This window comes from Salvelinus fontinalis, chromosome 6 (genome assembly GCF_029448725.1).
Source record: "Salvelinus fontinalis isolate EN_2023a chromosome 6, ASM2944872v1, whole genome shotgun sequence".
Classification (NCBI taxonomy): domain Eukaryota; kingdom Metazoa; phylum Chordata; class Actinopteri; order Salmoniformes; family Salmonidae; genus Salvelinus; species Salvelinus fontinalis.
This window is the reverse complement of record NC_074670.1, coordinates 9,286,783-9,309,235: the sequence shown is the minus strand read 5'-3', so window position 1 is coordinate 9,309,235 and position 22,453 is coordinate 9,286,783. Positions and strand designations below refer to the sequence as shown.

The 22,453-nt window shown below is 41.9% G+C and overlaps 1 protein-coding gene across 2 annotated transcripts in view; it reads left to right on the top strand.

The window, feature by feature from the left end:
• Positions 1 to 2,928: 2,928 nt before the first annotated feature.
• Positions 2,929 to 22,453, top strand: part of LOC129856962 (transmembrane protein 145-like) — a 36,205-nt gene continuing 16,680 nt past the window's right edge. Inside the window, exons 1-3 of one of the 2 annotated variants that reach the window (XM_055924769.1) lie at positions 2,929 to 3,224; positions 17,970 to 18,044; positions 18,608 to 18,685. In XM_055924769.1, the coding sequence (XP_055780744.1) occupies positions 3,120 to 3,224; positions 17,970 to 18,044; positions 18,608 to 18,685 (258 nt within the window). In that variant the 5' untranslated portion in view covers positions 2,929 to 3,119. The remainder of the gene's footprint in view (positions 3,225 to 17,969; positions 18,045 to 18,607; positions 18,686 to 22,453) is intronic. The other variant, XM_055924770.1, reaches the window with a different exon arrangement.

Genomic DNA, 22,453 nt, shown 5'->3' with positions numbered 1-22,453 from the left:
AGCAAAAGGTATTACCTAATTACTAATCATAAAACATTTCTTAAAAATATACAGCGCACAGCAATGGAAAGACACAGATCTTGTGAATTCAGACAATATTTCAGATGTTCTAAGTGTTTTACAGCGAAAACACAATAAATTGTTATATTAGCATACCACATATGCAAACGTTACCCGAGCATTGATTCAAGCCAAAGAGAGCGATATCGTTATCATCGCCAAAATATATTAATTTTTTCACTAACTTTCTCAGAATTCTTCCGATGACACTCCTGTAACATCATATTACAACATACATATAGAGTTTGTTCGGAAATGGGCATATTTAGCCACAAAAAAACGTGGTTATACAATGAGAATAGTAGCCAACCTGGGCTGAAAATGTCTGGCGCCATTTTGGACAGTGATCTCGCGTAATGAATAACTAATCATAAACTTTACTAAAAAATATAGGGTGGACAGCAATCGAAAGACAAATTAGTTCTTAGTGCAATCGCTGAATTACATTTTTTAAATTATCCTTACTTTTCAATACAGGTTGCGCCAAACGAAGCTACACCAAACAAAATGGCGGCATAAGCGTTTAACATTTTTCGACAGAAACACGATTTATCATCATAAATAATTCTTACTATGAGCTGTTCTTCCATCAGAATCTTGGGCAATGAATCCTTTCTCCGGTCTAATCGTCTTTTGGTCGAAAGATGTCCTCTTGTCCTGTCGAAATGGCCACTAACGTTCGACCGGTACTGGAAACGTGGCCAGCGCTTCAAAGTGCATCACAAAGAAATGCCTCAAAATCCCACTAAACGGATATAAATTGCTATAAAACGGTTTAAATTAACTACCTTATGATGTCTTCAACAACTATAACGAATAAAAACATGACCGGCGATATATAAGTGGCTAAACCAAAGCTTGGAAGGAGGCCAGTCCGACGACCACTCTGCGTCGAGCGCACTGTTGAAAAGGACGTTCTTTCCGCTCCAGGGTCTATTTATAGAGCCCGGATTGCGCAATCCACTCCATTCAAAATCTCCCCGCTTACTGACATCTAGTGGAATTATGTCTCTGAGTGAAACAGAACTCATTCTACAGCACTTTTCCTGCCAGGGAGTGAGATTTCAGAAATCTTGGCCCCTGCTCCCAGGTCAGTTCATAAGTCCCTGTGAATGCTATGATGCTACAAACACTGCCTACGCAGTAGGCAGTGTTTGTAGCATCATAGCATTCACAGGGACTTATGAACTGACCTGGGAGCAGGGGCCAAGATTTCTGAAATCTCACTCCCTGGCAGGAAAAGTGCTGTAGAATGAGTTCTGTTTCACTCAGAGACATAATTCCAACGGTTATAGAAACTAGAGAGTGTTTTCTATCCAATAATAACAATAATATGCATATTGTACGAGCAAGAATTGAGTACTAGGCAGTTTAATTTGGAGACCAATTTTCCCTAAGTCAAAACAGCACCCCCTATATCCCAGAGAGGTTAACCTCAAAGTATAAACTGTTGGGAATAAGGTTGTTTAGTGTCTCTCCTATATCTAGGAGATAAGAAAGCTCAGGAAATATTTTTGTTTTTTTTAACACATATTTAACCTCTTATTTTTGTTGGCTCATAACTGCCTCCATACTACCATTCATTTGTGTAAGTTACCTTTAGACTAGTCCCATGACATGGTCTGACAAACACTGCTGTACCAGTGTAACATATCTTTAGCTTAAATTGACCGATTGTGATTTTTTTTATGTTACTCAGATTGACGCACCGGTTTTAACTGCATTACATCAAATGTAGTGTGCCAATTGTTTTTTATTTCGTGATGTAGGGAACATAACCCAGCATGAAGTTAATTTGAAATGGTTTAAAATTGGACTAGTGTTTGAAAAATCTTTAGCAATAGGAGGGAGCTGCCTAAATATAACTGAACAATGATCTTTGTATAATTAACTCATTAATAAGTAGGCATTCGTTAGCGGGCAGGGTCTGTCTGGACTAAGACAGACACTTTATTTGTGGGCTATTACTGAATTGAATTTATTTTGTGTAACAGACATATACAACAAAATGTACAATGTGGACCAAGAGGATATCACTTGAAAGTATTCATTAAAATGCTTGTTTCCAAAGTGGTCCTCGATGGTAAAAAGAGTAACACATACAGTCCCAGTCAAAAGTTTTAGAACGCTTACTCATTCAAGGGTTTTTCTTTATTTTTTACTATTTTCTACATTGAAGAATAATAGTGAAGCCATCCGAACTATGAAATTACACACATGAAATCATGTAGTAAGCAACAACAAAAAAAAGTTAAAAAAATGAAAATATATTTTATATTTGAGATTCTTCAACTAGCCACCCTTTGCCTTGATGACCGCTTTGCACGCTCTTGCCATTCTCTCAACCTGAAAAACAAATGATAGTCCCACTAAGCACAAACCAGATGGGATGGCGTATCGCTGCAGTTATTTCATAGTTTTGATGTCTTCACTATTATTATAGAATGTAGAAAATAGTAAAAAAATAAAGAAAAACCCTTGAATGAGTAGGTGTTCTTAAACTTTTGACCGGTAGTGTGTAATGATTAAAGACAAGACAAAATGACAAACATAGATACATTCATTAAACTTTACATGCAACTTTTATCTGAACATGTGAAAATAATGTAGACTATCCTTTGTGTGATGATTTACATAGGCTAATTTGTGTAGTGATTTTAGAAGGTGTAGCCTCCTACAATCTTGTTCAATTCTATAGGTCTAAGAGTGAACAATAGACCTATATTGTGAGTGAAAACCCCAGCCATCGAAAATGTTTGATCAAATAGGTAACAAATTCATTTCAATGTGAATGATTGATGTATGTCTCTTGAATGTGTCGCAATCTGAGAGCGAGAACGCGCATTCTGCCTCTGTTACTAGTGAGTTGGAAAGGAGCAGGGGCGCGTATCCAAAGCGCGCTCACACCTGAATTATTGGGGCCACATGCATCGGCAAAAGACGAGAACGCGCGCCCTGTGTCTTCCCTGCTTCCCTCTCCGATACTGTCGTTTCCTGCATTCTAGTTGATTGGCAAGAGGGTCAGGGACGACCACTGAGTAGCGAAATACTGGGATAAGATGGAGGTTTGCGAGAGACTTTTGTGCCTGGCCGTGGTGTCCAGCGTTCTCTGCGTTGGCTCGGTTCTGGGGAAATACGTGAGAGGTATCGTCAATACCAAGGAGGTAAGGTGTTTGATACCTAATGTATCACTTGTGACAATGACACCATTATTAGACTCGTCAGCGCCTTCTCATGTAGCCTAAAGCCTTCCGTGTTTATATTCTATTGCGAGTGTGACGCGCTCCGAAATTGCCTGATCATTTTTATTCCAAACCAAGCAATTTCTCCAAGATGTTACAGGATGTCCATACTGCCTTGTATTTGTGCGCATCTCTATGCGTGTCAGAGCAAGCGTATTTCTATTTCTATCTTCATCGTTCTGGCTTTGTGGCTCTCACCGAACGGTAGAAGCAAACTGGGCATGTTTACGAGAATGTGCCTTGCAAATCCATCTAGCATTTATTTTTCTTTGTGATAGCGCCAAGTGTTGGCGATATCCTACACTGTAACCAAAATAACTCACATCCATCATTCGCATATAATAACGGTAACCCCGCCGTTACAGGTGTGCGTCAATTGTCGCTCACGTCGCATATAGTTTATTATTTGTCCAGCTCATCTCACATCAGCCATGCTCCAACACTTAACACTAGCCTATTAATATAAAACATAGTCTTCTGATATCAATCTATTATCAATATCAACGATACTATTATCTGATTTAATCTGTTTCCGCGTTCAGATGTTGTGCTCATATTGTTCCCATGTGCACCAGACAGATGTGCGCCAGCCGCGACTATCCCTATCCCGTGCACTGAGCTCTTTCATAACTCTTCACATCTCAGCTCTTTTAGGGTCCCACTTCTGCATAACAGTTTGATGATCAGGTGTGATATTTAACCCATGACATTCATGCCTCATAAAGTAGGCAAACACCTGTCCTACACAATATTATTAATTCCCTCTCCCCCCTTCCCTCTTCAAAAGGACCACAATGGAAATAAGCTTTATTGTGTTATCCTTGATGATTTTCTTATTGTATGTGGAGGCGTCACGGGCTGGAGCGCCCTTATGTACGTATATATAACAAATTGTCTAATAAAAGCAATCAGTATCATATGTAGAAACACTTAGGCTACTTATCAGATCATGTGGCTTCCAATCAAGAGCTATTGAAAATTGACAAACTATAATATAGTTAACTAGCTAAATACACTAGTGTTTGTGTGATATCAGAAATGCTTATGAATAACATAATCCATATTAGATCTCCAGCTCATTTCAGAGGTACTCTATACGCTCTTCCCTTAGTCTGAACCAGGATTGTGTCTTCCCTCAAACACCATGTCACTGCTCTGAATGGACTGAAACAACACTCATCTGGACATGTTGATATAGGGTGTGTGTGTGTGTGTGTTGTCCAGTGGGACTGTTCAACACATCAGTCTTGTCTGCGGACTCCCACCCAAGGTCACACACACACACAGCCTCACTCCTCCACCTCAAAGTCACAGTAGAGTACAACATATCAAATCAGCAGGCAAGGTATGATCAGGTTCAGTGATGGTGGGGAGGATTATAGGTATGATCAGGTTCAGTGATGGTGGGGAGGATTATAGGTATGATCAGGTTCAGTGATGGTGGGGAGGATTATAGGTATGATCAGGTTCAGTGATGGTGGGGAGGATTATAGGTATGATCAGGTTCAGTGATGGTGGGGAGGATTATAGGTATGATCAGGTTCAGTGATGGTGGGGAGGATTATAGGTATGATCAGGTTCAGTGATGGTGGGGAGGATTATAGGTATGATCAGGTTCAGTGATGGTGGGGAGGATTATAGGTATGATCAGGTTCAGTGATGGTGGGGAGGATTATAGGTATGATCAGGTTCAGTGATGGTGGGGAGGATTATAGGTATGATCAGGTTCAGTGATGGTGGGGAGGATTATAGGTATGATCAGGTTCAGTGATGGTGGGGAGGATTATAGGTATGATCAGGTTCAGTGATGGTGGGGAGGATTATAGGTATGATCAGGTTCAGTGATGGTGGGGAGAATTATAGGTTAGGTTAGGTTTTTGTGAGTTTATTTATGTTTGTGTGTGATTGTGATTTCATATGGCTGTGAGTATATTTAGGCAAGTGAGTGTGTTTGTGTTGCATCGTTGTGTAACCTTACCAATGAATCATTGAGAGGTCCAGGGGTGACTGGACTATAGCTGATTGGTAATTAATTGTTAATGAGGCTTAGCAAGCAAACCGGGTTCTGGAGAGAGGGGGAGAGACAGAGGGAAAGAGGAAAGGAGGGACAGCGAGAGCGGGTAGAGACGGAGAGGACAGGACAGGGAGAGAGAGGGAAAGAGGAAGGGAGAGCGAGAGATTGAGGAAAGAAGGGACAGACAGAGTGGCAAGAGAGGGAGAGAGAGAGAGTAGTAGTGACCGCTATAGTGACCGGATACTGCATCGAGGCCTAGCACTTGATTAATGGGCTGTCTAACGCACACACACCTTCTGACACCCTCTTTCACTCACACACACACTCTCTCTCTCTCTCTCTCTCTCTTTCTCTCTCTCTCTCTCTCTCTCTCTCTCTCTCTCTCTCTCTCTCTCTCTCTCTCTCTCTCTCTCTCTCTCTCTCTCTCTCTCTCTCACATACACACACTGGCTCAATGTCTCTGCATCACAATGCAGTGGCCGTGGGGTAATGAGAGGACTAAGGGGGATTAAGGTTGACACCCCATCCACTGTTCCACTGCTCCTGTTTCCCTACTACTCTCCACTGAGACCGACTGGGCCTAGGGCAGGACTGCAGGTGCCCTCTGAGCTAGGCTTACACTGAGCTGCATGGACTGGGGCTAGATTGGACTGGCCTGCTCAGAAACACTGCTGTTAGACTAGGTTCTATTTCCTTACTGTTCCTTAAGCGCATGCCCCGCCCACCTGAGGATCTTTTTTCAGCCATATATTTCCTGCTTGAGGAGTGCAAAATCCACTTGTCACTTAAATCTTGCTGCAGTGATTGCTTTAATTTGAATCCTGCAACTCGCTCGTTAACTTGACTCGTTAACGTTATGACCGAGGAAATGATGCCTCTAGCACTGAGATGCAGTGCCTTATACCGCTGCTCCACTCGGGAGCCGAAGTGACAATAGTGGTAGGTGGATCGTTTGTCCAGATCTGTAATAGGCTATAGCAGTGGTCACCAGTGATCAATTTGAGTCAAAATGCAAGCCGAGATCTACCGTTCAAATTGTTTTTTTTACGCTACTTAAAAAATGTAAGCCTATGCAACATTAACCTATTAGAACTATAGTGTAGTAATGAGATTTGAGCAGTAGGATATAGGCCCAAAACAGTATTACCGCATATTGGCTTTGCTTGAATTGCCTTGCCAATGCATTGTTGTTCTTCTGAGGCTGTTTTTGAAAATTATATTTCAACATTTGAGGAAGGCTCGCAATATGATCACATCGGTAATAAAATCAGTTGTTGTATTACTTGTGAGGCACAGCTGAGTGAGAATATGTAACCGGCTCTGTACCAGTACTTTTCTGCATTGTGTTCTGGTGAGGTGTAGGTGGAAGACAAAGCTCTGGACACAATTCTGCCAGTTGTCTCTCTTTTAATGACTGCATGGAATGGATACAAATACAAGGCGAAAGTTAATGCTGCAGTCTGGACTCCCATACAAGTATATTTGCCTCTCCTCATCATGGCTGAGCAAACTCAGGAGTAAAAGCATCAACAAAAAAATACATTGTACAAAATGTACATGTTCATATTTTCAAAAGACTCAGATTTCGTTTTATAAATGTTGTACACCAATAATCTGCTATTAAGTGCTCAATATTTCTTAGAGTGTACTATTGCACCATTATACCTGAGGCATACTAATGAAGTAACAATGCCATTTTTTAAATGACTGGACCGGTAACAAAAATAAACGACAGCTAACTAGGCACATTAAACATGAAATACAAAATCGTCACATTTCACAACATACCTGCATGGAATGGGTACAAATACAAGCAAAAGTTGATGCTGCCGTCTGGACTCCCATACAAGTATATTTGCCTGATAAAAGACAAAAGACCGTGCAGAATGCCCGTAAGAAAATCATCAGAAAACTCATGCTGCACCTGAAAGAGACCCTCTCCCGCAACACAGCTAACAGTAGCTGGACTAGCCTTGCGAAGTTGCGCTCAAACATGATTTCCATTCCCATTAATGTATATTAATATAAACAGTAATGCAACACTAAATCAGTGACGATATAACTTTTGCTTGTCTTTTCTTGTGCATTTGTGAACATTTGCGAACATGTGCATTCAAAAGACCAGAGCATACATAACACATACCCCTCCTCATCACGCTCTGAGCAAACTGAGGAGAAAAAAACATGGCTCCCGTTGATGGCATCACATAATTAACACAATTTAGAAAAGAAATACAACAAAATAATTCACTCTTGAAAGTAGTGTAATACATTTCAAAATAACCTTAAAATAATAAATTCAAATAAATGAGGGATTTTCAGTGAAATACATAAATTATATTTTACACCTGTTACATATACATTTTAATCATGTGCTTTTTTTACTGGGCTGATGGAGCCTGCATCTATCTGATGGTCAGTCTCAGCAGAGGGTGAGGGCAGCAGACTGAGGATCTGCCTTTCAACGTCTCTCCGTTCTCCCTTTCCTCAGCTGACACAGACCCAAAAGGGACACACGTCATACAGCTGATGGCGAAACGCGAGTTGCACCGCATTATTTCTGCCTCATGCACAAATGTATTTTGTTACTCCTATGACCAAAGAAAGAAGACCCAAGCCACTAATAATTACAACACAAGCCTATCGATACATTTTCCTTCTCATTCATTGCAGCTGCGGTGCTGGTTGTAGTGTGAGTGGAAGTAGGGAAAACACACATTTTAAGGCTTATAAAAGTGTTGAATAGAAAGTGTTGACAGGGCTGAGTAAAAACTTGAACATGAACTCACTCATCAAAACAGCAGCTCTTTGCTGTATTCATTGACAGTCTCTCTCTGGTCATGGTTTTAAAGTTTATAAATCACACATGATCAACTTTGCTGTAGCTTTCTTTTACGCCTGCTACGTTACTGCAGACACAGTCATCTGAGCCATCCCATTGGCCAATTGTAGGCCTACAGTGCACTTGATTTGCCTCCCCTGGGCCCGCCGGGAAGGCAGACTTTGTACCTTCAGACATATAAAACGGTAAAAAATGTGAACACGTCGCCTACCCGGTGAGCAGGGCAGCTGAATCGGGTGCAACTACCGCCAACAGAGCGAGACCAATTCAAAAAATAGGAACGCAAGGCTTATCGTTGGGTTTTTTACATAAATGTTTGGTGATCGACTAGGAATGTCTTGGAAATGGACCAGATTTTAATTGATTGGACATTTGAGAAATCCATATGCATTGGGTGCTTAACCCATGAGGGCATCACCCACGCAACCAACGGCCTCAATAAACAAGGGATATTGGCCAAATTAGCCACATTTACGTGTCCTTCAAAACAGCCTATAATTAATTACTAAATGTTTTTTCCCTGTGTGTAGATGTGTAGCATTACAAAGCTTTATAGCCTATTGTTTTATTGGTTTTTACTTTCCTAAAATAATAATTGTCCACCTCACGGTTCAGATGCATCAGGTCAAAATGCATCAGGTCTTTGCATGCTTAGGCCTATAGGCTTAGGCGTTCACCATACAATATCAATATTAACAAATGTATATAAAGAAAGAGAAGCTTAGGCCTAGCCCCAGAGAGAGAGAGAGAGAGCGATATGCCGGCGGCATGCTATTTGGTATTTGGCATATTATTAGGATCCCCATTAGCTGTTGCAAAAGCAGCAGCTATTCTTCCTGGGGTCCAAACAAAACATGAAACAAGATACCAGAATGCATTTAATTATCATTGTCAGATGGGCTAGCCTACTGCGTCTGCTATAGAGATATAGGCGTACAGAGGGAGGCTACTTCGTTAGTTTTTTATCCTAATATTTTTTTAATAAAGATAATCATTATATTATAAGAATATACACCATTTTAAAGATAAACTTGTTGTTAATCCCACCACAGTGTCCGATTTCAAAAAGGCTTTACGAAGAAAGCACACCAAAAGATTAGGTTAGGTCAGTACCTAGTCACAGAAAAACACAACCATTTTTCCAGCCAAAGAGAGTCACAAAAAGCAGAAATAGAGATAAAATGAATCACTAATCTTTGATGATCTTCATCAGATGACACTCATATGACTTCATGTTACACAATACATGTATGTTTTGTTCGATAAAGTTCATATTTATATCCAAAAATCTTAGTTTACATTGGCGCGTTATGTTCAGTAATGTTTTGCCTCCAAAACATCCGGTGATTTTGCAGAGAACCACATCAATTTACAGAATTACTCATAATAAACATTGATAAAAGATACAGTATTATACAGTATTATACATGGAACTTTAGATAAACTTCACCTTAATGCAACCGCTGTGTCAGATTTCAAATTCTTTTTACGGAAAAAGCTATGATCTGAGTACAGCGTTCAGAGCCCAAACAAGCCATACAGATATCCGCCATGTTGTGGAGTCAACAGAAGTCAGAAATAGTATTATAAATATTCACTTGAATGCACTCCCAGGAATCCCAGTTCCACAATAAATGTTTGTTTTGTTCGATAACGTCCATCATTTATGTCCAAATACCTCTTTTTTGTTAGCGCGTTTAGTTCCAAAATCCAAATTGATGATGTGCAGGCCAGACGAAAAGTCAAACAGTTCCATTACAGTTCGTAGAAACATGTCAAACAATGTATAGAATCAATCTTTAGGATGTTTTTAACATAAATCTTCAATAATGTTTCAACCGGAGAATTCCTTTGTCTGTAGAAATGCGATGGAACGCAGCTAACTAACCCGTGGCACTCTGCCAGACCCATGACTCAATCAGCTCTCATTCCCTCACCATTCACAGTAGAAGCATCAAACAAGGTTCTAAAGACTTTTGACATCTAGTGGAAGCCTTAGGAAGTGCAATATGACCCCATAGACACTGTATATTGGATAGGCAAACCTACAAACCTCAGATTTCCTACTTCCTGGTTGGATTTTTTCTCAGGTTTTTGCCTGCCAAATGAGTTCTGTTATACTCACAGACTTCAGAGTGTTTTCTATCCAAATCTACTAATAATATGCATATCTTAGCTTCTGGGACTGAGTAGCAGGCAGTTTACTCTGAGCACCTTATTCATCCAAGCTACTCAATACTGCCTCCAGCCATAAGAAGTTTTAACAAAACACTTGCGAACTGGTTTGAACCTTCATGGCTTTCAATACATTTTATTGGCCAAAAGCCGGCAATTACCAGCTAACCGATACATATATTCCAGGCAGGCCCAGTGATTCATGAAAGCTTAACGCTTTCTCTGCCTCCTCTCCAAACCGAGTCGCTATTCCTCGCTCACCTAGAACCTAACGCTTCAATACAGACGTCGAATTGACGTGGGTACTGTGTGTATGTGTGTTTATATATATATATATATATATATATATATATATATATATATATATATATATATATATATATATATATATATATAAAAATTACTGACAAATAAAATCAATCAATCAATCCAATCAATAGACATCTGTTGCAAAACACAAAAAAGTTTGATTGTCAAGCCAAACCTTCGATCCTGGGAAAGCCTACAAGGTAAGGAGGGATGCATTTTCTGTTTGTCGAGATTGACATAATCTACAGTTGAAGTCGGAAGTTTACATACACTTAGGTTGGAATCATTAAAACTCGTTTTTCAACCACTCCACAAATTCTTGTTAACAAACTATACTTTTGTCAAGTCGGTTAGGACAACTACTTTGTGCACGACACAAGTCATTTTTCCAACAAATGTTTACAGACAGATTATTTCACTTATAATTCACTGTATCACAATTCCAGTGGGTCAGAAGTTGACATACACTAAGGTGACTGCCTTTAAACAGCTTGGAAAATTCCAGAAAATGATGTCATGGCTTTAGAAGCTTCTGTTAGGATAATTAATATTATTTGAGTGAATTGGAGGTGTACCTGTGGATAATTGACATTATTTGAGTTAATTGGAGGTGTACCTGTGGATGTATTTCAAGGCCTACCTTCAAACTCAGTGCCTCTTTGCTTGACATCATGGGAAAATCAAAAGAAATCAGCCAAGACCTCAGAAAAAAAATTGTAGACCTCCACAAGTCTGGTTTATTGCCATTTCCAAATGCCTGAAGGTACCACGTTCATCTGTACAAACAATAGTACGCAAGTATAAACACCATGGGACCACTTAGCCATCATACCTCTCAGGAAGGAGACGTCTTCTGTCTCCTAGAGATGAACGTGCTTTGGTGCGAAAAGTGCAAATCAGTCCCAGAACAACAGCAAAGGATCTTGTGAATATGCTGGAGGAAACAGGTACAAAAATATCTATATCCACAGTAAAACGAGTCCTATATTGACATAACCTGAAAGGCCGTTCAGCAAGGAAGAAGCCACTGCTCCCAAACCACCATAGAAAAGCCAGACTACGGTTTGCAACTGCACATGGGGACAAAGATCGTACTTTTTGGAGAAATGTCCTCTGGTCTGATGAAACAAAAATAGAACTGTTTGGCCATAATGACCATTGTTATGTTTGGAGGAAAAAGGGGAAGGCTTGCAAGGCAAAGAACACAATCCCAATCATGAAGCACGGGGGTGGCAGCATCATGTTGTGGGGGTGCTTTGCTGCAGGAGGGACTGATGCACTTCACAAAATAGATGGCATCATGAGGGAGGAAAATTAAGTGGATATATTGAAGCAACATCTCAAGGCATCAGTCAGGAAGTTAAAGCTTGGTCGCAGATGGGTCTTCCAAATGGACAATGACCCCAAGCATACTTCCAAAGTTGTCCTTAAGCCATTTTGCCACAACAAATTCAAGGTATTGGAGTGGCCATCACAAAGCCCTGACCTCAACCCTAGTGAAAATTTGCGGGCAGAACTGAAAAAGCGTGTGCTAGCAAGGAGGCCTACAAACCTGACTCAGTTACACCAGCTTTGTCAGGAGGAATGGGCTAAAATTCACCCAACTTGTTGTGAGAAGCTTGTGGAAGGCTACCCAAAACGTTTGACCCAAGTTAAACAATTTAAAGGCAATGCTACCAAATACTAATTGAGTGTATGTACACTTCTGACCCACTGGGAATGTGATGAAAGAAATACAAGCTGAAATAAATAATTCTCTCTACTATTATTATGACTTTTCACATTCTTAAAATAAAGTGGTGATCCTAAAACAGGGATTTTCACTAGGATTAAATGTCAGGAATTGTGAAAAACTGAGTTTAAATGTATTTGGCTAAGGTGTATGTAAACTTCTGACTTCAACTGTATGTATTGTGGTATTGAAAACGCAAACCATGATATTGAAGTGCCTAACGTCGGTATACTTTATTTATTGGTTGTGTGGTGCAGTGGCACAGAAACCTGTTGGTGGAAAATTAATTGCATATATTTTATAGTATTGTAAATATGGCATTCAAATTTTGAAAATCAGATTTCCCTCCTAGCTGATAATTGTCTGCAGCCAGCTCTGATCGTAGTGTAATGAAACAGCCAGGGAGAGTGAGCTCGTCTGTGGTGGTCAGCGAACCCTCAACCTTCCTGGCCCATAGCCCTGCCTGGCTTCGACTGCGCCACAAAGAATGCTGAAGTGGCAAAGTCGTTATCCACGTTTATAAACACAGGGTCGTTACAGTTATTGTTATTTGTGGGTGTAAACATTATTTAGAGTAAATGTTTTTTGGGGGATGCAATTTATTTGACACTACAAGGAAGGGGCATGAAAATATTTGTATCATTGGGGAGGGGGTACATTTATTTTTACACCATGTGTTGGACTTTTGAATCTGAGGATATCCTGCTATTAGCATTGTTTTTTAGTTAAGCAACGTGACAACAACAGTAATCATGAGGCTGTCTAGACAGCACAGGTAACTGCAGGTAGGGTAGACAGAGTAGGTGACTGCAGGTAGGGTAGACAGAGCAGGTGACTGCAGGTAGGGTAGACAGAGTAGGTGACTGCAGGTAGGGTAGACAGAGCATGTGACTGCAGGTAGGGTAGACAGAGTAGGTGACTGCAGGTAGGGTAGACAGAGCAGGTGACTGCAGGTAGGGTAGACAGAGCAGGTGACTGCAGGTAGGGTAGACAGAGCATGTGACTGCAGGTAGGGTAGACAGAGCAGGTGACTGCAGGTAGGGTAGACAGAGCAGGTGACTGCAGGTAGGGTAGACAGAGCAGGTAACTGCAGGTAGGGTAGACAGAGCAGGTAACTGCAGGTAGGGTAGACAGAGCAGGTAACTGCAGGTAGGGTAGACAGAGCAGGTGACTGCAGGTAGGGTAAACAGAGAAGGTGACTGCAGGTAGGGTAGACAGAGCAGGTGACTGCAGGTAGGGTAGACAGAGAAGGTGACTGCAGGTAGGGTAGACAGAGCAGGTGACTGCAGGTAGGGTAGACAGAGCAGGTGACTGCAGGTAGGGTAGACAGAGCAGGTGACTGCAGGTAGGGTAGACAGAGCAGGTAACTGCAGGTAGGGTAGACAGAGCATGTGACTGCAGGTAGGGTAGACAGAGCAGGTGACTGCAGGTAGGGTAGACAGAGCAGGTGACTGCAGGTAGGGTAGACAGAGCAGGTGACTGCAGGTAGGGTAGACAGAGCATGTGACTGCAGGTAGGGTAGACAGAGCAGGTAACTGCAGGTAGGGTAGACAGAGCAGGTGACTGCAGGTAGGGTAGACAGAGCAGGTAACTGCAGGTAGAGTAGACAGAGCAGGTGACTGCAGGTAGGGTAGACAGAGCAGGTAACTGCAGGTAGGGTAGACAGGACAGGTAGGGTAGACAGAGCAGGGACTGCAGGTAGGGTAGACAGAGCAGGTGACTGCAGGTAGGGTAGACATGACAGGTAGGGTGGACAGAGCAGGTAACTGCAGGTAGGGTAGACAGGACAGGTAGGGTAGACAGGACAGGTAGGGTAGACAGGACAGGTAGGGTGGACAGAGCAGGTAACTTCAGGTAGGGTAGACAGCACAGGTAACTGCAGGTAGGGTAGACAGGACAGGTAGGGTGGACAGAGCAGGTGACTGCAGGTAGGGTAGACAGAGCAGGTGGCTGCAGGTAGGGTAGACAGAGCAGGTGACTGCAGGTAGGGTAGACAGAGCAGGTGGCTGCAGGTAGGGTAGACAGAGCAGGTGACTGCAGGTAGGGTAGACAGAGCAGGTGACTGCAGGTAGTGTAGACAGAGCAGGTGACTGCAGGTAGTGTAGACAGAGAAGGTGACTGCAGGTAGGGTAGACAGAGCAGGTGACTGCAGGTAGGGTATACAGAGCAGGTGACTGCAGGTAGGGTAGACAGAGCAGGTGGCTGCAGGTAGGGTAGACAGAGCAGGTGACTGCAGGTAGGGTAGATAGAGCAGGTGACTGCAGGTAGTGTAGACAGAGCAGGTGACTGCAGGTAGGGTAGACAGAGCAGGTGACTGCAGGTAGAGTAGACAGAGCAGGTGACTGCAGGTAGGGTAGACAGAGCAGGTGACTGCAGGTAGTGTAGACAGAGCATGTGACTGCAGGTAGGGTAGACAGAGCAGGTGACTGCAGGTAGAGTAGACAGAGCAGGTGACTGCAGGTAGGGTAGACAGAGCAGGTGACTGCAGGTAGAGTAGACAGAGCAGGTGACTGCAGGTAGGGTAGACAGAGCAGGTGACTGCAGGTAGGGTGGACAGAGCAGGTGACTGCAGGTAGTGTAGACAGAGCAAGTTTTTGATGGTTGCAGCCCTGTTACTATCCTTATGTTAATTTATTCATATATGCAAATATACATGGTGTATTTATGCAAATATGTCACGTATAATTGTCTTCATTTGAACACAAAATATATATAAAAAATACCTGATAGAGTAAGAAAATGTCTATATGAGTGCATTCTTAGAAAAACAATAATAAATTGAATAGCTGAATTCCCACCAAAATGCCAGAACTCATTCATGATGTGCTAAAGTTCAATATCTGATGGATTATAAAGATTTAAAAAGTTTGGAGTATCTTCATCCATTGTTCAACTGTTGCATTTAAGGGGAATATCATTTTTTGGGACCTTTTTAACAATTTTACTGACCATTTCTACCTTATTGGGTAAGAACGGGGTAAGACAGAACTCAGAAACACTGTTGTTAGACTATTTCCTTACTGGGTATGACCAGGGTAAAACAGGACTGCATGGCCGGAAGTGCTCAGCAACTGAAAACATCAGGCCCCAAACAGCCCAGCCAGATCGAAGAAGAAGTCATAGATACAGAAAGACAGCTAGAGCGAGAGAGATGGTCAATACAAATGGAAAGACGTTAAGGGAGGGTCTAAAATTAGATTAATTTGTCCGTGCAACACAGAAACACAGATTCATTTACAGGGTTGTGTGTGTGTGTGTGTGTGTGTGTGTGTGTGTGTGTGTGTGTGTGTGTGTGTGTGTGTGTGTGTGTGTGTGTGTGTGTGTGTGTGTGTGTGTGTGTGTGTGAAAGAGAGAAGGAAGTAGAAAGGAGTGTGTGTATTTCTGAGTGAGTGCGGTGACTTTCATGGTTTCTATGGCAGCTGCAAACTCAGGCAGCATGTGGCAGTTGCTATGACAATAATGGGGGAATGGAGGTTTGGTGTGTGTGTCTGAGCCTAACAAGGGGGTCTTTCACAGTCCTTGGGCAGTCATATAATATACCCCAGGCCTCCAGCCCCACCACCTCTCCTCTTTTGTGACTGCTCCGTAGTCATGGATACACCTTTAGCCTAGGACAATACAATCTAGGACAATAAAATACATTGAAGTGCAGTATGTAGTACTGTATGCTTTAGCAGATCTGGAAGTTAGACCTCTTGATATACAGTACCAGTCAAAAGTTTGGACACACCAACTCATTCAAGGGTTGTTCTTTATTTTTACGATTTTTTACATTGCAGAATAATAGCGAAGACATCAAAACTATGAAATAACACAAAATATGTTTTACATTTGAGATTCTTCAAAGTAGCCACTCTTTGCCTTGATGACAGCTTTTTCACACTCTTGGCATTCTCTCAACCAGCTTAATGAGGTAGTCACATGGAATGCATTTCAATTCACAGGTGTGCCTTGTTAAAAGTTCATTTGCGGAATTTCTTTCATTCTTAATGTGTTTGAGCCAATCAGTTGTGTTGTGACAAGGTAGGGGTGGCATACAGAAGATAGCCCTATTTGGTAAAAGACCAAGTCAATATTATGGCAAGAACAGCTCAAATAAGCAAAGAGGGCTATCATTATTACTTTTAAGACATGATCAGTCAATTTCAAGAAATTTGAAGGTTTCTTCAAGTGTAGTCGCAAAAACCATCAAGCTCTATGATGAAACTGTCTCTCATGAGGACCTCCACAGGAAAGGAAGACCCAGAGTTACCTCTGCTGCAGAGAACAAGTTCATTAGAGTTAACTGCACCTCAGATTGGAACCCAAATAAATGCTTCAGAGTTCAAGTAACAGACACATCTGAACATCAACTGTTCATAGGAAAGTACGTGAATCAGGCCTTCATGGTCGAATTGCTGCAAAGAAACCACTACTAAAGGACACTAATAATAATAAGAGACTTACTTGGGCTAAGAAACACGAGCAATGGACTTTAGACCGGTGGAAATCTGCCCATTGGCCTGATGAGTCCAAATTTGAGATGTTTGGTTCCAACCACCGTGACTTTGTGACACGCAAAGTAGGTGAACGGATGATCTCCGCATGTGTGGTTCCCACCGTGAAGCATGGAGGAGGAGGTGTGATGGTGTGGGGATGCTTTGTTGGTGACACTGTCAGTGATTTATTTATAATTCAAGGCACACTTCACCAGCATGCCTACCATAGCATTCTGCAGCGATATGCCATCCCATCTGGTTTGCCCTTAGTGGGACTATTATTTGTTTTTCAACAGGACAATGACCCAACACACATCCAGGCTGTGTAAGAGCTAATTGACCAAGAAGGAGAGTGATGGAGTGCCACATCAGATGACCTGGCCTCCATAATCACCCTACCTCAACCCAATTGAGATGGTTTGGGATGAGTAACAAGTGTTCAGCATATGTGGGAACTCCTTCAAGACTGTTGGAAAAGCATTCTTCATGAAGCTGGTTGAGTGAATGCCAAGAGTCTGCAAAGCTGTCATCAACGCAAAGGGTGGCTACTTTAAAGAATATAAAATATATTTTGAGTTGTACAACCGTTTTTTGGTTACTACATGATTCCATATGTGTTTTTTCATAGTTTTGATGTCTTCACAATTATTCTACAATGTAGAAAATTGTAAAAAATAAAGAAAAACCCTTGAATGAGTTGGTGTGTCCAAACTTTTGACTGGGACTGTATGGCTGAATGTGTTAACTGTTAACTACAGATGGCTTGCTCTCTGACATATGGCTACGGATTTGCTCTCTATCTATGAGATAGTGCAGCTGTAAGTTCAATTTTTTATGTTTTGTTTATTAATGATCAATTCTATACAGCCTGTGTCTGTCTGTCAGCCTACATCTGCAGCACAGCCCATTGACTGATACCCTGCGGCAGTGCCTTATGGAAGGACAGTGAAGCACTGTATACCATCAGCACTATATCTTGGTATGATGCTGGTTGAATATTACAGCCAGGTTTTCCTGCTCTTTTCCCCATCTCACCTTCATCTCCCCCTCTCCTCTCCCCATTCTCTACCCTATGCCCCTCTCTCCCTCCTCCTCTCTGGTTCCCCACTCTAAACAGGACTGGTTGTTCCTCACTCGCTTCTGTTTTCTCACTGATTTTGGACGTCTGGACTTCCGTTTCCGCTACCAAAAGGTCAGGTTATAGTACAACTGACCCCCTATCTATCATTCTCTTTTCTTATTTTGTTCCATCTATTGTTTTTTTTGTTGGCTTTCCTGTCTCGCTCTCTCTCTCTCTCTCTCTCTCTCTCTCTCTCTCTCTCATATTGTCCCCCTGTACCCTATTATTTTCTTATTTTCTGTCTGACAAACTTTGTTTTACAAGTCATCCTTCATCATCATTCCTCTATGTCCATCTTTTGCTTGTCTCTCTCCTCACTGACTCCCTCTCTCTCCTCTAAATTGATTTCATCACTCTTTCTGTCTTTGGTAATTGTACCTACCTTTGTCTGTTCCTGTTATATTATCCATACATTTACCCTCTCCTGTCCTCTACTCTCCTCTCCTCCTCTCTATCCTCTCCTATCCTATCTTCTCCTCTTTTTGTGTCCTCCTTTCTGTGTTCCTCTGGTTGCTGTTAGTGGCCTGCAGACTTTGAGGCAGTCTTGTATTAATCTTAGGCCCCCTTTCCCACTCCCCTTTCCTCCCTCCTCATTTCCACTTCCTTCCCTCCTCCATTCTCTCTCTCCTCTCTAGTCGCGATGCTGTCAGAATATATTGCTCTACTTTGATGACAGCTCTCAGTGGCCAGCTGTGTACAAGAAGCCGGACAAGGTGAGAAACCACTACTCTGTGTCACGCCTGGCGTGTGTGTGTGTCTTTCTGTGTGTATATATATGTGTGTGTGTTTCCACCTGCTCTGTTTTACCTGACCATGCTCCTTCTGTGCTCTGGGTGACATTGTGTGTACAGGCATTTCTATTTCTTTATATGGAGTTAGTTCCATAGAAATAGAATGAATAGAACGGGCTTGGACACTCTAACCCTGGCAATTTGACTAGTAAACTCATGGGTACACTCACAATCACTGCCTGGTATTGTGATGGAATAATTTCCATGGTAATTTGGAATGTTCTATCAACTGATAGATGCAGTAAAGAGGTCAATCGAACTCGACCAAATGGACTCGACCAATGGAAACGCGTGGGGGAAAGGGCCGTGGGCGAAAGATCCTGAGTCTCCTCATTGCCCTCCAGCAAAATTTGCCTACATTTAGGCTATTGTTTATATGTGTACATCTGAGTGTAATGCTTGTATAGATGTCAACCCCAATGCATGTTTATGTCATTGTTATCAACCAACTGCATTACAGTTAAAAATGACTGACTACCACCACCGATTTATGTATGCTAACTATGCCAACCAGCTTATATGAACAGGAGTTAGCATTTAGCAGTCTTCTAAACCTGAAACGCAACAACTTCTACATGTTAAACAGACAAATATATTTTGTAATGTCAGTTGAGTTTACTCAACAAATCATAGCACAGATTGAAGGGTACACTTCCTGCTTTTACTTCCTGGCATACCCCGAGTTGATATTCAGATATTCACATCATATGAAGGAATTCCCCTCAACCACACCCACAAATTGGGGGAAACAAACATTCGTTCCCATTGACCTCCATTGTAAAAGAGCCAACTTCATGGTATATTTGTGTTTGTTATACAGAAATAACAAAACATTCCAAGAAGCTGCTGTGTTGTTCACTGCACATGTAACCAGGTCAAAAATCCCAACCTACGGCTCGCGATGCTCCCACGTAGAAAAATAGAGCCTTCAAAAGAGTCCTGTGGCTTCAGGCTATTCGGCCCTAATGTATAGATTTCACATGACTGGGCAGCGGTGCACCCATTGGTGGACCTGGGAGGGCATAGACCCACCCACTTGGAAGCCAGACCCACTCACTGGGGAGCCAGGCCCAGCCAATCAGAATTAGTTTTTCCCCACAAAAGGGCTTTATTACAGACAGAAATACCCTTCAGTTTCATCAGCAGTCTGGGTGGCTGGTCTCAGACGATCCCACAGGTGAAGAAGTTGGATGTGGAGGTCCTGGGCTGGCGTGGTTACACGTGGTCTGCGGTTGTGAGGCCGGTTGGACGTACTGCCAAATTCTCTAAAACGACATTGGAGGTGGCTTATGGTAGAGAAATTAACATTAAATTCTCTGACAACAGCTCTGGTGGACATTCCTGCACTCAGCATGCGAATTGCACACTCCCTCAAAACTTGAGACATCTCTGGCATTGTGTTGTGGCCTTTTATTGTCCCCAGCACAAGGTTCATTTGTGTAATTATCATGCTGTTTAGTCAGCTTCTTGATATGCCACACATGTCAGTTGGATCTATTGTCTTGGCAAAGGTGAAAGGCTCCCTAACAGGGATGTAAACAAATCTGTGCACAAAATTTGATAAATAAGATTTTTGTACATATGGAACATTTTTAGGATCTTATATTTCTGCTATGTGAGACATGGGGCCAACACTTTACATGTTGTGTTTATATTATAGTTCAATATACACTACCGTTCAAAAGTTTGGGATCACTTAGAAATGTCCTTTTGTCCATTAAAATAACATTACATTGATCAGAAATACAGTGTAGACATTGTCAATGTTGTAAATGGCTATTGTATCTGTAAACGGCAGATTTTTATTGGAATATCTACATAGGCGTACAGAGGCCCATTATCAGTAACCATCCCTCCTGTGTTCAAATGACACGTTGTGTTAGCTAATCCAAGTTTATCATTTTAAAAGGCTAATTGATTATTAGAAAACCCTTTTGAAATTATGTTAGCACAGCTGAAAACTGTTGTCCTGATTAAAGAAGCAATAAAACTGGCGTTCTTTAGACTAGTTGAGTATCTGGAGCATCAGCATTTGTGGGTTCGATTACAGGCTCAAAATGGCTAGAAACAAATAACTTTCTTCTGAAACTCGTCAGTCTATTCTTGTTCTGAGATTTGAAGGCTATTCTATGCGAGAAATTGCCAAGAAACTGAAGATCTCGTACAACGCTCTGTACTACTCCCTTCACAGAACAGCGTTAACTGTCTCTAACCAGAATAGAAAGAGGAGTGGGAGGCTCCGGTGCACAACTGAGCAAGAGGACAAGTACATTAGAGTGTCTAGTTTGAGAAACAGACGCCTCACAAGTCCTCAACTGACAGCTTCATTAAATAGTACCCACAAAACACCAGTCTCAACGTCAACAGTGAAGAGCCGACTCCGGGATGCTGGCCTTCTAGGCAGAGTTGCAAAGAAAAGCCATATCTCAGATTGGCCAATAAAAATAAAAGATTAAGATGGACTAAAGAACACATACACTGGACAGAGGAAGATTGGAAAAAGGTGTTATGGACAGACAAATCTAAGTTTGAGGTGTTTGGATCACAAAGAAGAACATTCGTGAGACGCAGAAAAAATTTAAAGATGGTGGAGGAGTGCTTGACGCCATCTGTCAAGCATGGTGGAGGCAATGTGATGGTCTGGGGGTGCTTTGGTGGTGGTAAAGTGGGAGATTTTTACAGGGTAAAGGGATCTTGAAGAAGGAAGGCTATCATTCCATTTTGCAACGCCATGCCATATCCTGTGGACGGTGCTTAATTGGAGCCAATTTCCTCCTTCAACAGGACAATGACCCAAAGCACAGCTCCAAACGATGCAAGAACTATTTAGGGAAGATGCAGTCAGCTGGTATTCTGTCTATAATGGAGTGGTCAGCACAGTCACCGGATCTCAACCCTATTGAGCTGTTGTGGGAGCAGCTTGACCGTATGGTAGGTATGATGTGCCCATCAAGCCAATCCAACTTGTGGGAGGTGCTTCAGGAAGCATGGGATGAAATCTCTTCAGATTACCTCAACAACTTGACAGCTAGAATGCCAAAGGTCTGCAAGGCTGTAATTTCTGCAAATGGAGGATTCTTTGACAAAAGCAACGTTTGAAAGAAACAATTATTATTTCAATTAAAAATCATTATTTATAACCTTGTCTATGTCTTGACTATATTTGCTATTCATTAATGAAACTCATTTCATGTATGTTTTCATGGAAAACAAGGACATTTCTAAGTGACCCCAAACCTTTGAACGGTAGTGTATATATCAAATTTAGCTAAAACATTGCTCTTTCCTTTAAAAGGCCTTTACTGTTAGTGATGGATCCTTGGCTGCAACGAGATGTTACAATTCCTCTCTTGAAGGCTTCATCATTACCTGACATACGTTGGCAACTGAGGTAAAGTAGTGACTGGCTACAACTGGAGCAAGGAGTGAGAGTGGCCTAATCCTCCCCCCCCAAAAATCTGTTTAAAACTATTCCTGTACTGCCCGTTCTTGTGGACTGTCACTCCTGTTGCATCCTGTCCCAAACTTGACTCTTGAACATCACTTTGAGTCCTGCTGGAATCCCGCGGGACCCGCAAGACCCACAGGAGTCCTTTTCTTCTTGCGACGTTCTATCTAATACCAACTGGGACTATGAGTGCACTCAAAATGGCTGCCAGTCCACTGATTATGCCATCATTGACTCGAATG